At 39.9% G+C, this 14054-nt stretch overlaps 1 protein-coding gene across 1 annotated transcript in view; it reads left to right on the top strand.

The window, feature by feature from the left end:
- Positions 1-7161, top strand: part of SEL1L3 (SEL1L family member 3) — a 37377-nt gene extending 30216 nt beyond the window's left edge. The window contains exons 20-24 of the mRNA XM_065060670.1: positions 1202-1311; positions 2547-2674; positions 4308-4410; positions 4506-4578; positions 5883-7161. Of these exons, the coding sequence (XP_064916742.1) occupies positions 1202-1311; positions 2547-2674; positions 4308-4410; positions 4506-4578; positions 5883-6049 (581 nt within the window). The 3' untranslated portion in view covers positions 6050-7161. The remainder of the gene's footprint in view (positions 1-1201; positions 1312-2546; positions 2675-4307; positions 4411-4505; positions 4579-5882) is intronic.
- Positions 7162-14054: the final 6893 nt, after the last annotated feature.

Below are 14054 nucleotides of genomic sequence, written 5' to 3'. Positions count from 1 at the left end.
GATCCACTGGTACAATGTTAGGTTAGAGAAGCTTCTGAAGGTCACACTCATGGCATGAGACTGTGATTCCATTCAAGTAAAGGAGGGAAGACTTGCTGGCTTCAACAGGGAAAGGATTTTATTACTCTTCCTCACATGAGTAGCATAAGGGGAGTTTTGTCTCAGACCCCTCTCTGCTGTAGTGAAGGATCAAATCCCCAGCATAGGGCCAGGGATGGAGTCCAGCCCTGGCAGCAGATGTTCCCAGGGCTACATTACCAGTGCAAGGCAGGGTGAGCTTGAGGCCACTGCCTGTTGCGGGACTGTTCTCCAGGCCAGGCTGGAATGACACAGCTGGCCTGGTTGAGGGGAAGTCTCTTCTTGGTGATCCCCTGCATCCTTCATGCCCTTCCCCACTGCATCTGTGCCAGCCGCTCCACGTAGTCTTCCTGTCTTTGCTGTTGGGTCAGTGACCGACTTGCTTCCTGGAAGAGCTCAGCTATAGTCCACGGTAAAAACAAGTGGGATATCTAGGTAGGTGTCTTAGACACACAAGGTGAGACATAGAAGTGTTTGAAACTGCTTGGGGAAAGGTTAGATAAGTATGGACATCGTGCAGACATATTCTTGTCTGGATCAGTGCCCACTCTGTTGACATGTTTCATTACTGTGCAATATCAGAGGAAGATGTTTGTAAAATATTTGCTGGGCTTTGCTTCCTTCTAGACCAGGAAAATTGTTTACTTGTCATTGTCCCGGGTTGGATTTGAAACTAATGAAATTATCATCAGCAAAGTTCTGTAACTTTTGGAATGGGTTCAGCCAACATAGTGAGAGGTACAGAACAAGGACTAACTTGATGAGACTTAAAAACAAGCTAAGTAGGCTTGAATAATAAGGCTTCAGGTTGCCCAAAGACAGGTTCAGCAAGTGAAGAAGGAAAACAGTATTAAAGTCTCTAAGTCGTAGTTTTTGTAAAAGTAGCAACGTCATTCACTAAAGTCATTAAAGAGAAACCATGAGAAATTTCATCCAGGATATTTTCAGTAGTCAATCTGATGTAAAGGATCCACATAGACAACCAGAGAGAGAATACTTTTTTTTTTTTTTTTTAAATATGCTGCTTTAAAAAGAGTTACCGTGAACTTCTCCATCACATAATAGTTGGTTAATTCTACCTCTACAAATACTCTAAATGATCTGCTGCTGGTTTCTTCCATAGCATATTTGAAGATGGGTGATTTCTACTACTATGGTTACCAGAACCAGTCTAAAGACCTGGAGCTCTCAATGCGGATGTACGCACAAGCTGCATTAGAGGGAGATTCACAGGTGGGTCTGCAGTTTTAATGTGTTTACAAAAAACCATCAGTGTAGAACAATCTGAAGATTCACATGAGAGTGGTTATTGTGTGTAGCTATATCTGTGCACTGGAGAGACCTGATAGAATAAGTTGTAATTATTTCAAAATACCATGTTTCTGATTCGTTATAATAAAGGTCAACCTACCATAGATGGACAGTTCTAAAATTAGACTTTCACTTTTGAAAGCTAAAGGTGAATGGCCTGATTGAGTGCTACCCTACCTTGACACAATTGATTCTGTTGCCACCTCGGTATTTTTGCTCCTGCAAGGGGAAGAAATCCTGCTGAGTTTCATTCCAGTCCTCTCCTCTGCTATTTTAGGAAATAAACAAGAAGCCTGATCCATTTCCCTCAGTATATTGGGTGAACCCTAGGGTGAATTTTGTTCACCAACTAAAGCTTCATCTTAAAATGTTTTATAATGTCACACTACTGAAGACGTGCAGTGTTTCAACAATGAGCATCCTGCCCTCAAACCCTCCTGAAGCATCCTAGGTGCAACATTTGGTTCTTCTTGTCCTTATTATAACATCCCGAGACAGTATCTTGTATGTGAATTTATTAGAGGTAGCGTAGTTGGCTTCTGTTTTGAGAATATTGGGACAAAACATTACTGCTAAACTAGCAAAGGAGGGAGTCATGGACGATTACTTACAAGTATGAAAGCCAAACTGATGTGGAGTCCTGTAATAAGTCTCCTGTGTATTCATCTTTGTGCCTCTGAAAAGACATAGGAATGCCTAAGACTTGTCAAAACTGTAAAATTAAGGTTTTAAATTGTGCGGAGCAAATTCCTGCTCTCAGTTTCACAATTCACGTTGCTATTAATCTAAACGGTAATAGAACAAGAATTCATTTCCTTTTGGTCTATGTTTCCCTAAGAGATAAAAGATTACAGCATGATATGGTGGCTGTGTTTAAAGAGCAACTAAAAAGAAGGCGGCTCACATCTCTTTCCAGGTGGTTTCTGAGAAAATGGTGTCAGAACAAATAAACATTAATTCTTCTGCATTTTCAGTATTTACCTGGATATATCGTTAAGAGAGAAGGTTCTTGTAATTATTCAGTGAAGATCACATTGTACTAAATTAATTTATAGAAGACAGTTATAATTACTTAGATACTTGATGCTTACCTCAGACTGTAAATATGTGCATGAAAATTGATTGGTTAAAAAGTATGTACAATTTTTTATTGTTAGGGTTTCTTTAATTTGGCCCTTATCATAGAGGAGGGCAACTCCATACCTTCCTACATTCTGGATCACTTGGAAATTGATCAGGCATTGCATTCGAGTAATACTTCACTTCTTCAGGAACTTTATTACAGGTGAGTCTTTTTTCCCCTTAATCAGCATCTTCTGTTTTTCCAGGTGAGTAGTGTTTACTCTGGTAAACAGCAACTCCTGTAATTATTAACTTTGTTCGCTTGTAGGATTTAAGGCAGGTTAAGGTCGACATGCTTGAAATGCTTAAACTGCCTAAATATATTTCCGTTTATGCCTGTTTTGAGATACCCCATTATGTGTAGGGATCCAGGAGATCTTTTCCAATTCCATATAGTTAAGTTTCTAAGGTAGGCACTGACAATTTGTAAAGTGTCCAAAACAATCTTTTAATGATAAATACAGCATAATTTTAATGTGCAATTTGAAAGTATGTAATTGGGATAATAGCAGTCCCTCCTCTTTATTCTGCAAAGATGTTCCAGCCTGTTACTGCCCCCACTGTGCCCCCCATCCTGGCACAGATATTGTGACACAGAGTATTAGATATGGGAGAAGGTCACAGGTCTGCTCTCTGCACTGTTCATGCACAAACCACCAGGAGAACTCCGGTTCTGGTGCAGAATTTAGGTTTTCTTCACCTGGGTCAAGCAGCATGTGTTGAAAGCACAGTGGGAATGTGAAGCTTACACAATATTTGATGGATTTTTGGAATTTCCTTTTGGGTATTTAAAGAATGAGGAGTTGATAGGTAATACATGAGGCTGTGAACCAAGAATGTTTGTTTGCTACTGAGTGTTGTATGACCCAAAAAAAGTGGAGATGATACCAACATTAAAACCTCATTGGTCAATTCACCAACACCTGACTGAAATTGTTCTTCACTGCAGTTAGCCTGAATCTGTACCCTAAATTATGTCTACTCCACATGAAATTACCAGTTAGATATACAGGGCTTCTGAACCAGCTGATCCATCTGGGACCATGAGCTTAAGTCTGAAGTCTGCCTTCACTTGGACTGAATCTGTCTGTTGTGCAGTGAGAATAACTCCGGACCTGACAGCGCTGCAGGCGTTTCCCGTCATCATGTGCTCTTGTCTAGAGGGGCACATACTTACAACTCCCCACCCACCTCCCTCCTCAGCTTGGTAGAAAAGAGTCAGTTGTAGCTTCAAATAGGTACCTGTGACATCCCTGTCTGAACTCCCCTAGTTGGTGAAGTCCTAACCGATGGAACAGCACAGCAGCTTAGCTCACCCCACAGCAGATACCTCATAGCTAGGTAGCTAAAGCACTCTTTAGGCTCTGACTGCATTATGTAGTACCCTGCTGTCTCTAAAGGCAGTTCAGCCACCAGTCTCCTGCATAGACAACTAGATATTGCATGTCTAATCTTGAATCAAGGCCTGCTGCTGTTGACTCACATAAATTAAAATAAGTTATCTTGGCTATGACCTTGTACTATGACTGTTTGACAAGGGTAGCCTGGATACCTAGGCCCATTATTGACTAATAACAAAATAAAAATATACTCCTAGGGTAAGGTATTCTCTGCCTAAAGGTATTAATCTGGTATTTCTCTGAATTTTTACTTCACCATCTGTGACATAGTGATGATAATACCTGCTTGTTTTTCTGGGTTGCTGAGGTTTGCTGCAAACCCACTGGAGATTGCCAGCTGACAGATACCACAAAATTATAGAGGACTAATCAGTTGTTTTAATCTTCTTCTTGTAGGTGCTGGAATAGTAGTAACCAAGAATCAATTAGTCCATGCTCATTAGCATTGCTTTATTTTTACGTGAGAGTTTTCTGGAACAATATTTTACAATCTACTCTGGTATGTATCATTCTTTTGGTGTATGCACAGTTCATTTGGAGCACTACCTTGGCTTTGCACTGCTCTAATACATGTTTTTAAACTTGCTGTCACAGATCTACTTCATGGGAACCTTTCTTTTATCGATTCTGGTTGCATTTGCAGTGCAGTATTTTCAGGCTTTTTCTGGTAAGTATTTGTCATAGTAAAACTGAAGAACAGAGTGATCTTTTTATTTTGGTAAAAACTTGAGCAGGAATTCTAGATGGGGTGGAGCTACCTCTGAACAGCAACCTGACTCACAATTCATTTTTTGATCATTGAAAAGGTGTGGGTGGTGCGAGGCAGAGGTTTAAACCTGTTCATTTCCAGAGAATTTCCCTCAATGAAGGAGATTCTTAATAAAAACATTAGTTGCAAGAAATTGTGACTGGAAATAAGACTATTTTCCATGTCTCAACACACAGCGTTGTTAGAGTAATTACATTATTTTGATTTTGTATGTTGTCTCCACAATATGGGATGAGACTTGCATTCCCTGTTTCATAGCACTAGAGCTGTCCAGATACAAAGTGGGAGAAAAAGGGAGGTTCAGAGAGCCGGGACATTGGAGTAACTTAGGAGAAGGCAGTTCAGCCTCTTCAGACCAGTAACAGAATCAGTAAATATATTTAATCAGCACTTGCAGACTCCTCCTGTCCTAAACTAGAAGGGTTTGCTGTATATTCTGTGCTCTGATAGGACACAGAGTCTTAAGGGACAGAAAATCAAATGCCAGACTTCAGTGTCTTAAAACCCCCATTATTTTCTCACCATATTTAAGGAGATATCAAACACACAACTAGATTGCTCAGGAAAGGGGAAAATAGACCCTGCAGTCACCTGCAAAAGTAATGAGTCATCATTTAAAAAGCATTGCCAGCTTCAGCCAAGTGTTTGACTTTAGATTCTGAGTCAGGATCTTGATCAGGAAGTTGTGAAATTAATATCACCAGTTACAAAAATAATTTATTCCACTAAATAAATTTTCTTACGTTGTAGTTTGACCCCAGTAGGCAGCTTAAGCCTGTGTCAGAAGATACTGTTTTCTGACATATTTCTTTAATAAAATACAGAAAAAATTAATTTCCATGTTGACAACCCAGGAATAGTATTTTTAAAAAACCACATTAAATATAAAAAGACTATTTGAATTTTGTAACTCCAAGATAGCATTTAAGACATGTTGCTGTGAATAATATGCTGACTATGAAAATAATTCTGAAGCTCTGCTTTCCTTTCTTACTAGTTATAATTGATGTAACTTGGGATTCATACTACATATGTACAAAGTACATAGTTAAAGTCATGGGTATTCTTTCAATATTTCATAATTTGAGTATTATCTTAATATTGTGATTTTTATATTGACATAATATTTAAGTATTGATGAATAGACTTCCTAGACACAGTAGGGTCTTTTTTTAATAATTTTTGTCCACATTTTTCCAAAGCCCATAATTCTCCTGGCACAAGATCAGAACCTTTGTTGGATGAGCCTTCTTCCTCGGGGAACAGCAGTGAGGATGCTGCTGGACTCCTACAGCAAGATGAATCTACTTTTTCGAACAATTTAGCACAGCAGGATTCAAACCCACAGAATCCTCATGTTACAAGCTGAAGTCTTTTTAAGGTTGTCATTCCATCAGGAATATGGCGTGTGAACAACTGCAACTGTAGGAAGTGGCAGCCAGCCCAATTAGTGGCACTAATAATGCAGTCCAACAGCCAAAATCAAAGGGGAATTCACTGATATAATTTCTCCACCACAGAGGAAAACCACCTCTAATATATTTAGCAGTCCAAACAGGTAATGCAGATTATCTTACTATACCCAACCCGTGGTCATACTCTGTTTCATTTAAGGACTGGAAGAAAACTTGCAAAGTCTTTGCCTAATTGAAGAAAGAACAAACCTCCCACTGGTTTTGATGAAGAGGAAATTTTTCTTAGATATCTAATATCTTACTAAATTATCTTTACTGCATTTCCACTTATTTTACTGATGAAGTTACCAGTTTTCCAAGATAGAAGCATGGAACTGATACGAAAGTGAAACCCAGTCGCCAGCACTTTCCAGGTTCCATGACACACCCACCAGGATTTCAGTACGTGCAGTGATAACAATACTTTTTTGGCATTTTAAATTCCATCATAACTCCTTGATGTGAAAAGAGTTTTGTTTTGAAAGAAAAACACCAGAAAGATTTGCAATATGATTATAACACAGTAGTTCTGATAGCAAACCCTTCAAAAATGTCAAAGTTTCACGAGTGTCTGCAATTCCCAGGGGGACACAACAGTTAATGTTTCCCGCTCTGCCAAAGAAAGTAGCCTCCCTAATGAATAAGTTAAAAAAATAAGTGTGAACAGGCTATACAAAGTGAATGGACAATTTATTGTTGGACTCTTATACAGATAACATTGGAAAGGATCTATTTTATTTTCTACAGTAACTCCTAAAGACACCTATTTAAATGACAGTTTATTTGGTAAATGTTAGGTGGGATATATAGATAATATGTCTGGATTGCAGATGCCTTCTGTCTGATTTAAAGGTGTCCATTAAGTGGCTCTAGGCAAGGTCTGACCTTTAGAGCAGGTGTGCATGCACCTCAAAGTGATTAGATGACAGACTACAAATTGGATCAATCTATGCATTAATGAGGGTTAAATCCACTCTCCTTGCACTACATTATTTACTCCTGTAAATAAAAATATTTTTCTAATTCAGCCTGTACGTGAAGTATTTTTTTAAAATCATCTGTCAGATGAAATTCTCTTATCAAAATATAATGCTGTTACAAATTCTCAATAATATTAAAGTGTCTATTTTCTTAGCTTCAGACAAAAACCTTTGCTTTCTTTGAGGAGTACAGCATTCTCACAGCAGATCTGAAAGAAGTTGTTTTTCAATCAAGACATGGGATTTTTCGGTATGAAACAAATTAATTAAAAGGAGAAAAAAGCCTTCAAGAGAGATTGTATACAAACATTGTTATGTATATATAACATACCACCAGGGTATGTTTCTCTTAGAGAAAACAGAAGATGCAAAAGTGTTTAGAGAAGAGTTGATACTTTGAAACAGCAGTTCCACTTTGTAAGGGGGAAAAAATCCAGATGTTGAATCTTTTTCTTTTCTGTCCTCACTGCACATGTAACAGAAAGTGAATTAAATGTGCCACATTACTTTTTTTCATTTATTTGAGCAAGAACAAAGCAAATGGAGCACTTTTTGTTCTTAGTACAGTTGTATATAGAGGCCATGTAATGCAGTTTGTTGTGCTTTTTATACATAGCTTGGTATTCCTTTCTACTACGTATTTTGAAGTGTTACAAAGGAGCTTCACCTTTACCTCCTAAACAGCTGCCAACCTGCAGCAGTTATGCTTTGCTTTTGGTATCCATTGCAAACAGACCACCAGCATTTTTTGAGTCTGCGTTGAGTTGCACAACCTTTTGCAGCTCAATTTGATTATGTCAAATTCCTTAACACAAATGTATGGATATTTTAAGAATCCTCTCAGCATTACAATTATTACTTAGTAAAAGAAAACAGTGCAATGAAACACAGGCACAATGTTATGCACAAAATTACACGTACAGTTAGAATGCTCACAAAAACCCTAACACATGGCAAATCTTGCTTGTAGTGAGCTACACAGGTAAGATGGATTTTACTACGTATGTCGTACGTACATAAGTGACAGTTTCTACGCAGAGAGTGCTGCTTTTTGAGCCCCTAGCAAAATATGAATCCCAGGGAAGGCTGGTGGTGGTGGCACGATTACAAGCCATGTGTTAATGTTTTGGGATTCTCAGGGCAGCAGTGGTTTAGGTTGTGTACAGATGGGTCAGAGTCAGGTGTTTGCAGTCAGCATGACTGCATTTTCCTCTCCAAAAGTAAGCCCACGTTCTCAACTTCAGTAATTAACTCATTTGAGGTGGTTTGCCAGAAACATCATTTTACATCTGTATTTCAGGAAGCAATTGCTGAAGCTGCAATGTATTTCCTGACAGCAGCAGTTAATAGTTAGGTCTTTGTTTATTGTTCTCTATTACATCAGAAGTTCAACCAAAGAATAGTTTAAGTATGTTAAGATAAGCAACTCTTCACAATAAACTGGCAATAGTTAAGGCTGAAATAATAACAGTTACGTTATTATCCTTTACTTATTGTGAGTTCTAGGAGGCTATTGTTTGACAACCTAGAGAATCAAACAATTCCTGGAGAGAAAGAGGGGATGGTTAGTTAAATAAAGCAGCTACATAGTTCTATTACATCTGGAGGAAGATAGAGAGAAAAAAAGAAAAAAAAAATAAAACAACAACAAACAAAAAACACAAACTTCTACACCATAGAAAAAAAAATAAGTGGGCGTCCTTGGGTGGGTGATTTTGTGACCACGGCACGATGCTGCTTCCTGGTCCATACAGTGAGAAACAAACATGACATCCCAATATACAGGTGTGAGTGCATGCTTAAAGTTCAATATTGATACATGTTGCAATATCATACCTTACAATCAAAAGTTATTCAGTGATAATAAAGGGGGAAATTCATGGAAATTAGTCCTGGTACATTGATGCTTATCTACTAGTATAAGTCCATCCCCTGTTGGGACTTTTGTATTCCTGTTTGAGCTACAGGGGAAGCATAGACAGAATTTCAAAGCACATAGGAAACATGGATTATCTGTGGAGATACTTGTTTTATAGCAGATGTGTTGCCTGTGTGAGCTCTCCTCATTGACTGATGGACTATGACATTTAACGCTGGCTGTTGGCCCTTATCTTGAATGAAACACAGCACAAAGGTACAACACAGATCGAATGAGCTTCAGCTGAGGAATTTTACCCACACACCCTCTCCTCCCTCCCATAAATGCATGAACTACACTAAGAGACTGGGATGTAGCAAGAGAACAGAAGGAAAAGAAACAGCTGGAAGTTTTGAAGAACGAGCCCAAGTGTAAGGAAGCTAAAGAACGACAAGGGAAGTCCAAGCACACAGTAGTTTCCCATGCTGTTTTCTAAGACAGGTGACAGGAGCAAGTCCTGAATAATCAACAGAGCCTTGTAAATGGAGAAACATCAGACACCAGGATATAGGAGTCCTGGAAATGCACTGCACCTTTAATGTTATGAAAAAAACCAATTCCTGTGCTAGAAGGCCCAATTATTATTTACGTTAAAAAGTAGTAGCAGCAAGTCTCTGCCTAAATACAAGGCAGGTTCATGTAAGTGAGCTTCAGAACCAGAAAAGATTTGGCATGATGAGTAACCAAAAGGAAGAGGAAACGATCACTTACATAATGGCAGAATGTGCTCACATTACTGCAGGCAAATGTTTGGAAAAACAAAACCAAAACCTGAAAATCACTTGCTCTTAATTAAATATTCTGAAGCATTGAGGTTCCAGACTTCAGTTGTACCAGTACTATGTGCCCATTAACTTCAGAGACCTGGGTTGTTTGGTAAGTGCTATCAGACACCTACCACCTTTGGGCACACTGATAACCCCTTAGAAAATTGGCTGCCACAGATGCATTTATAACTTTGTATTCAGTGAACTTTCATCTCTGCCAATGTACTCGACCTTGCTTCAGTTCCCAGTCTGCATTTGCAGATTCTTGTTGTTCTTCCTTATTTGTCCACACTGACCTCTCCTTAATCACTCATCAACCTTCTAGATACTATAGCTCCTTATACTCAGCATTGCTATTTGCTCTTATCAGTTCTGCCAGGTGAACAGGAGAAATCACAAGCCCATTAGCAGACCCAAGCACTGTTTTATGATAGTTTGCTGAAGTAGGAACCAAGATACCTGCAGGGCATTTCTATCTGTTCATTATGGTGTGGAGTCATTTACACAGCAAGTATCCATGCAAATCAGAAACAAGCTCCCTGGCTAGATTATATTAAGGCTCTGCTATCTGGCTTTGAGTAGTTAAACTCTTCCTGAGAATCTATTTGCCTCATGTGTTGCTTGTTGGGACCAGTCCTAGTTCATAAAACCCCTGAATGGCGAAAGGCCGTTGTCTAGGAAGGTACTATCTGAAATGGGCTCAAGTCAGACCAGGAAGCACACTGCAGAGAGTGGAGATGATCATGAGCCAGCACCCAAGCATATCCTTTAGGCCTCCTTTAGATTGACTGTGCAAATGAACTGAGATTGCTGACCTCTCTGATTTAGGCTGTGACACTCCATTCTACACCCAAGTGCTCCAAAATCAGTCTTTCTGATGTCAGCCTGTCAGTGGGTCCCTTCCAGCAGCCAGAACACATCTGAGGACTTGCTCTACTGGGATCGTTGTACTCAGCAGATGTTTGTAGACCACAGGACAGCCTTTCCAAAACACACCAGTACTGACCAAAATAAGTCAAAGTCTCCACTCATGCTCTATCTCATTCCAGAAAGACCAAAGCATGGTTTCCCCTGTGCTCTAGAGAGTTGGTTAATGGCAATATCACTGTCCATGCCTCCTCATCCCCCACCAGCTCCATCTGCTGCCCTACCCAGCAGCCAGAATTTACAGGCTCACATCTGCTCATCGGTGTTCCATTGCCCTTCCAAGCCAGCTCCAGTTGCACAGGGACAGCTCTTGCGATTTCATTTTCTAGGCAACCCCAGCATGCTAATCCCAGAAAACAAGTTAACCCATAAAATTCAGTTAGTTAAAATACCCGTAGTAGACACCCAGGTGCACCTACTATAATGAAAACAGCTGGAGTTGTCTACCTTAAACAAATATGAGAAATTGTGGAGAGTCAGAAATCTTTCCTCTAGGTATTTTTCAAACTTGCTCAGCTGTGTCTGGTCCCAAGCAATAATAAGTTATATATCAAAATCCCCATCAGCCTTCAGAAGCATCAATAGGCCAATATTTAGGAGTTCGTTCACTGACCTGGAAAGCTGCAATAAAATAGAGACACAGATGCAAATATCCAGAGCCTAGAGCGATACAGAGCCTAGAGCGATACAGAGCCTAGAGCGATACAGAGCCTAGAGCGATACAGAGCCTAGAGCGATACAGAGCCTAGAGCGATACAGAGCCTAGAGTAACTCTGGCCATGTTCTTCAGATACCCAGCTTGGACTAACAGTACTAAAAGTAATCTCCTACGCTTATTAAAAGCATATGACTGTTATTAGAGAGTCTGAAATCCATGCCAGAAATGACAGCCGTGCAGAGGGAACTGTGGCAAGTGCAGGCGAGACCTTGGAGGCTCCTGGGGCCGGGGCCCAGCACCTGTCGGGCAGCACAGGCTGCTCCTGGGGCAAACTCTTTATCCCGCATGACACCACAGTTTTGTGCTCTACAAACATACCCTCTGTGCCTTTCCAGCACTAAAGGGGATAAAAAGCTTTTCTTCCATATCTTGCACATCCAGGGAGAACACACAGGAAAACCTTGGTGCTCAGATACTATCAGCACCACGTGGGTTTGCAGAGGAACAGCATATGACAGGGTTGGTTACACTGATGGTGATACCAGAAATAAGAAACACTTTGTTCAGCATTTTGAGTAACAAGATAACTATACACCTTTCCAAGAAAGCTTCACTACCCCATATGCCAACTCAGTTAGCAAGTAGAAAAAATAATAATGAGGCTACCCTCCAAACCCCTATCTGGTGCCTATTTATATGTTGTACCCCAACACCATTACCCTGTGTATGTTTACATTCTCTTGTGATGCCTTAGATGCTTGTTAAGTGTACATGCATAAAATAAGCTGGAATAATTTTTATGGCCATAAGTCTGCCTAAAAAAAACATAATGGGTACATTTTCCAGGCACCCACCCACACCACTACTAATAGATGAAAGCAGAAATTTAGATAATGATCCACCACTTTGTGTTCCTGCTTTGTATAATTCCAGAGCTATCTGAAATGCTGAAGATGGGAGGCTGGGTATAATAAAGGCCCTTGCTGCAAACACATGATGATACATACAATAGTTTCTCTCACTGAATCCAGTAAAAGAATTTTCTTTCAAACATTCAAGAGATTGTGCTAGTGTTAAGAACTACACTCTTTGGACACAAAGAAGGTCATCTTACAAGATGCAGCTCCTGAAGATAACACAATATCAATGCTACTTAAAAGAAGAATGATTCATCTAAACACTTAGATTCTTGTCTCACCCGTGATCTCCTCCACACACAAAAACATCATGCCACAATCATGTGCTTTAAATTGATGCTTACTAAAGAAGAAAGACATTTTTATTTGTCTGTGAATCAATTGAAGCAAGGGGAAAAGAAGGGAGAAACACACACACACACTCCCCAAGCCCCACAGTCACTGGAGTCCTTGAGAGTCTTCCAAAGCCTTTTACAGTCTCCATCACCCTTCTATCCTTCTATCCTGAGGGGAAACAAAAAAGAAAGCCATTCTCTGAGTCTTTACTGCAGTTCTCTGATAAAAACACTGACTTTGTTTACAACAGCACAGAATGGCTTAGAATGTTCTCCTGCAAGTCCATGTGTAGCACCAGTCTAGACAGTATCTCAAGGACAATTCTTTGAGGTAGTTCCTTGCACGGGCTGTCCCAGGTGCTATCAGCAAGTTAAACCTCTACATGCTCTTCAGTGCAGAGTTAACTGTCCCTTTCCAGCCGAAAGGACTGGGCAAAGGTCAAGACAGCAATAGCACTTGAACCCTGCTTGTTGGATTACTATGTCAAGCCATAGTGCCACAGGGAACAGCACAGTGTTCGAACACCCATAATTGCTCTAGGGCATGGCTGGACTGTGATCTGGGGCTTGTACCCTGTAAATTTTCCATACTGTTGGCCTTGACATAGTTACACCAGTCCCAACATATATCTCAACCACACAAGGCTATTCCACAGCCACATACATTTATTAGCACAGGTGAAGTAAATTCACAAGGTGTATGAAATAAGTTTGCCTTGCAGTACAGATTATCTCCATCAGATTAAGAACATTGGGTCACTCTCACAGTGTTCTCCTTCAAGGCTTTTGCTTCCTAGAAGCAAATGTAAGAATGTGGCTTCAGGGTTTGTGTCTTTCCAATAATAAAGTAATGAATTAGATTGGTGTCTTAGACATTTGAGTTCCAGATGAAGTATCGTACACAGTCAGCAGGAGAGTTTCTGATAGGAATGGATTATTGTTGCAGAAAGGCAGAACTTTATACCACGACACAAGTAAAACAGAACTCCAGAGCAGCTCCTCACCATAGAAAGAACTATCACAACTGTCCTTGTGTTTTGTCACAGAAAACCAAATGACTCTGGTAGACCTGACTGTAAGTATGAGCCTCTACAGGAATCTTTTTCCTATTCAAAGGCCATGGAAGAAAGGCCCGCAGGCCTTGACAAGTGTGAGTATTCAGGAGCTAAATGGCTAATTTGGGAGCTGAGCATCCAACTTCATTGAAAATTCGTATTTCTAACATTTTCTTCCACACAAAGGTAACACTCAGCTAGTCAATTTTTTATGAATTCAGAATGGTTAAATTTTCAGTCCAAGCCTTTTCCTGCCTTACAAGCTGGAATTTAGACACCTAATTTTTGCTGATGTCTGCAATGATAAGCCCCCAAACCCATTTGAAATACCTGTCCTTATTTTTCCTAATTTACTCTAGCACT

The sequence above is a fragment of the Columba livia genome, chromosome 4 (assembly GCF_036013475.1).
Source record: "Columba livia isolate bColLiv1 breed racing homer chromosome 4, bColLiv1.pat.W.v2, whole genome shotgun sequence".
Taxonomy (NCBI): Eukaryota; Metazoa; Chordata; class Aves; order Columbiformes; family Columbidae; genus Columba; species Columba livia.
This window is presented reverse-complemented; position numbering and strand designations above follow the sequence as displayed.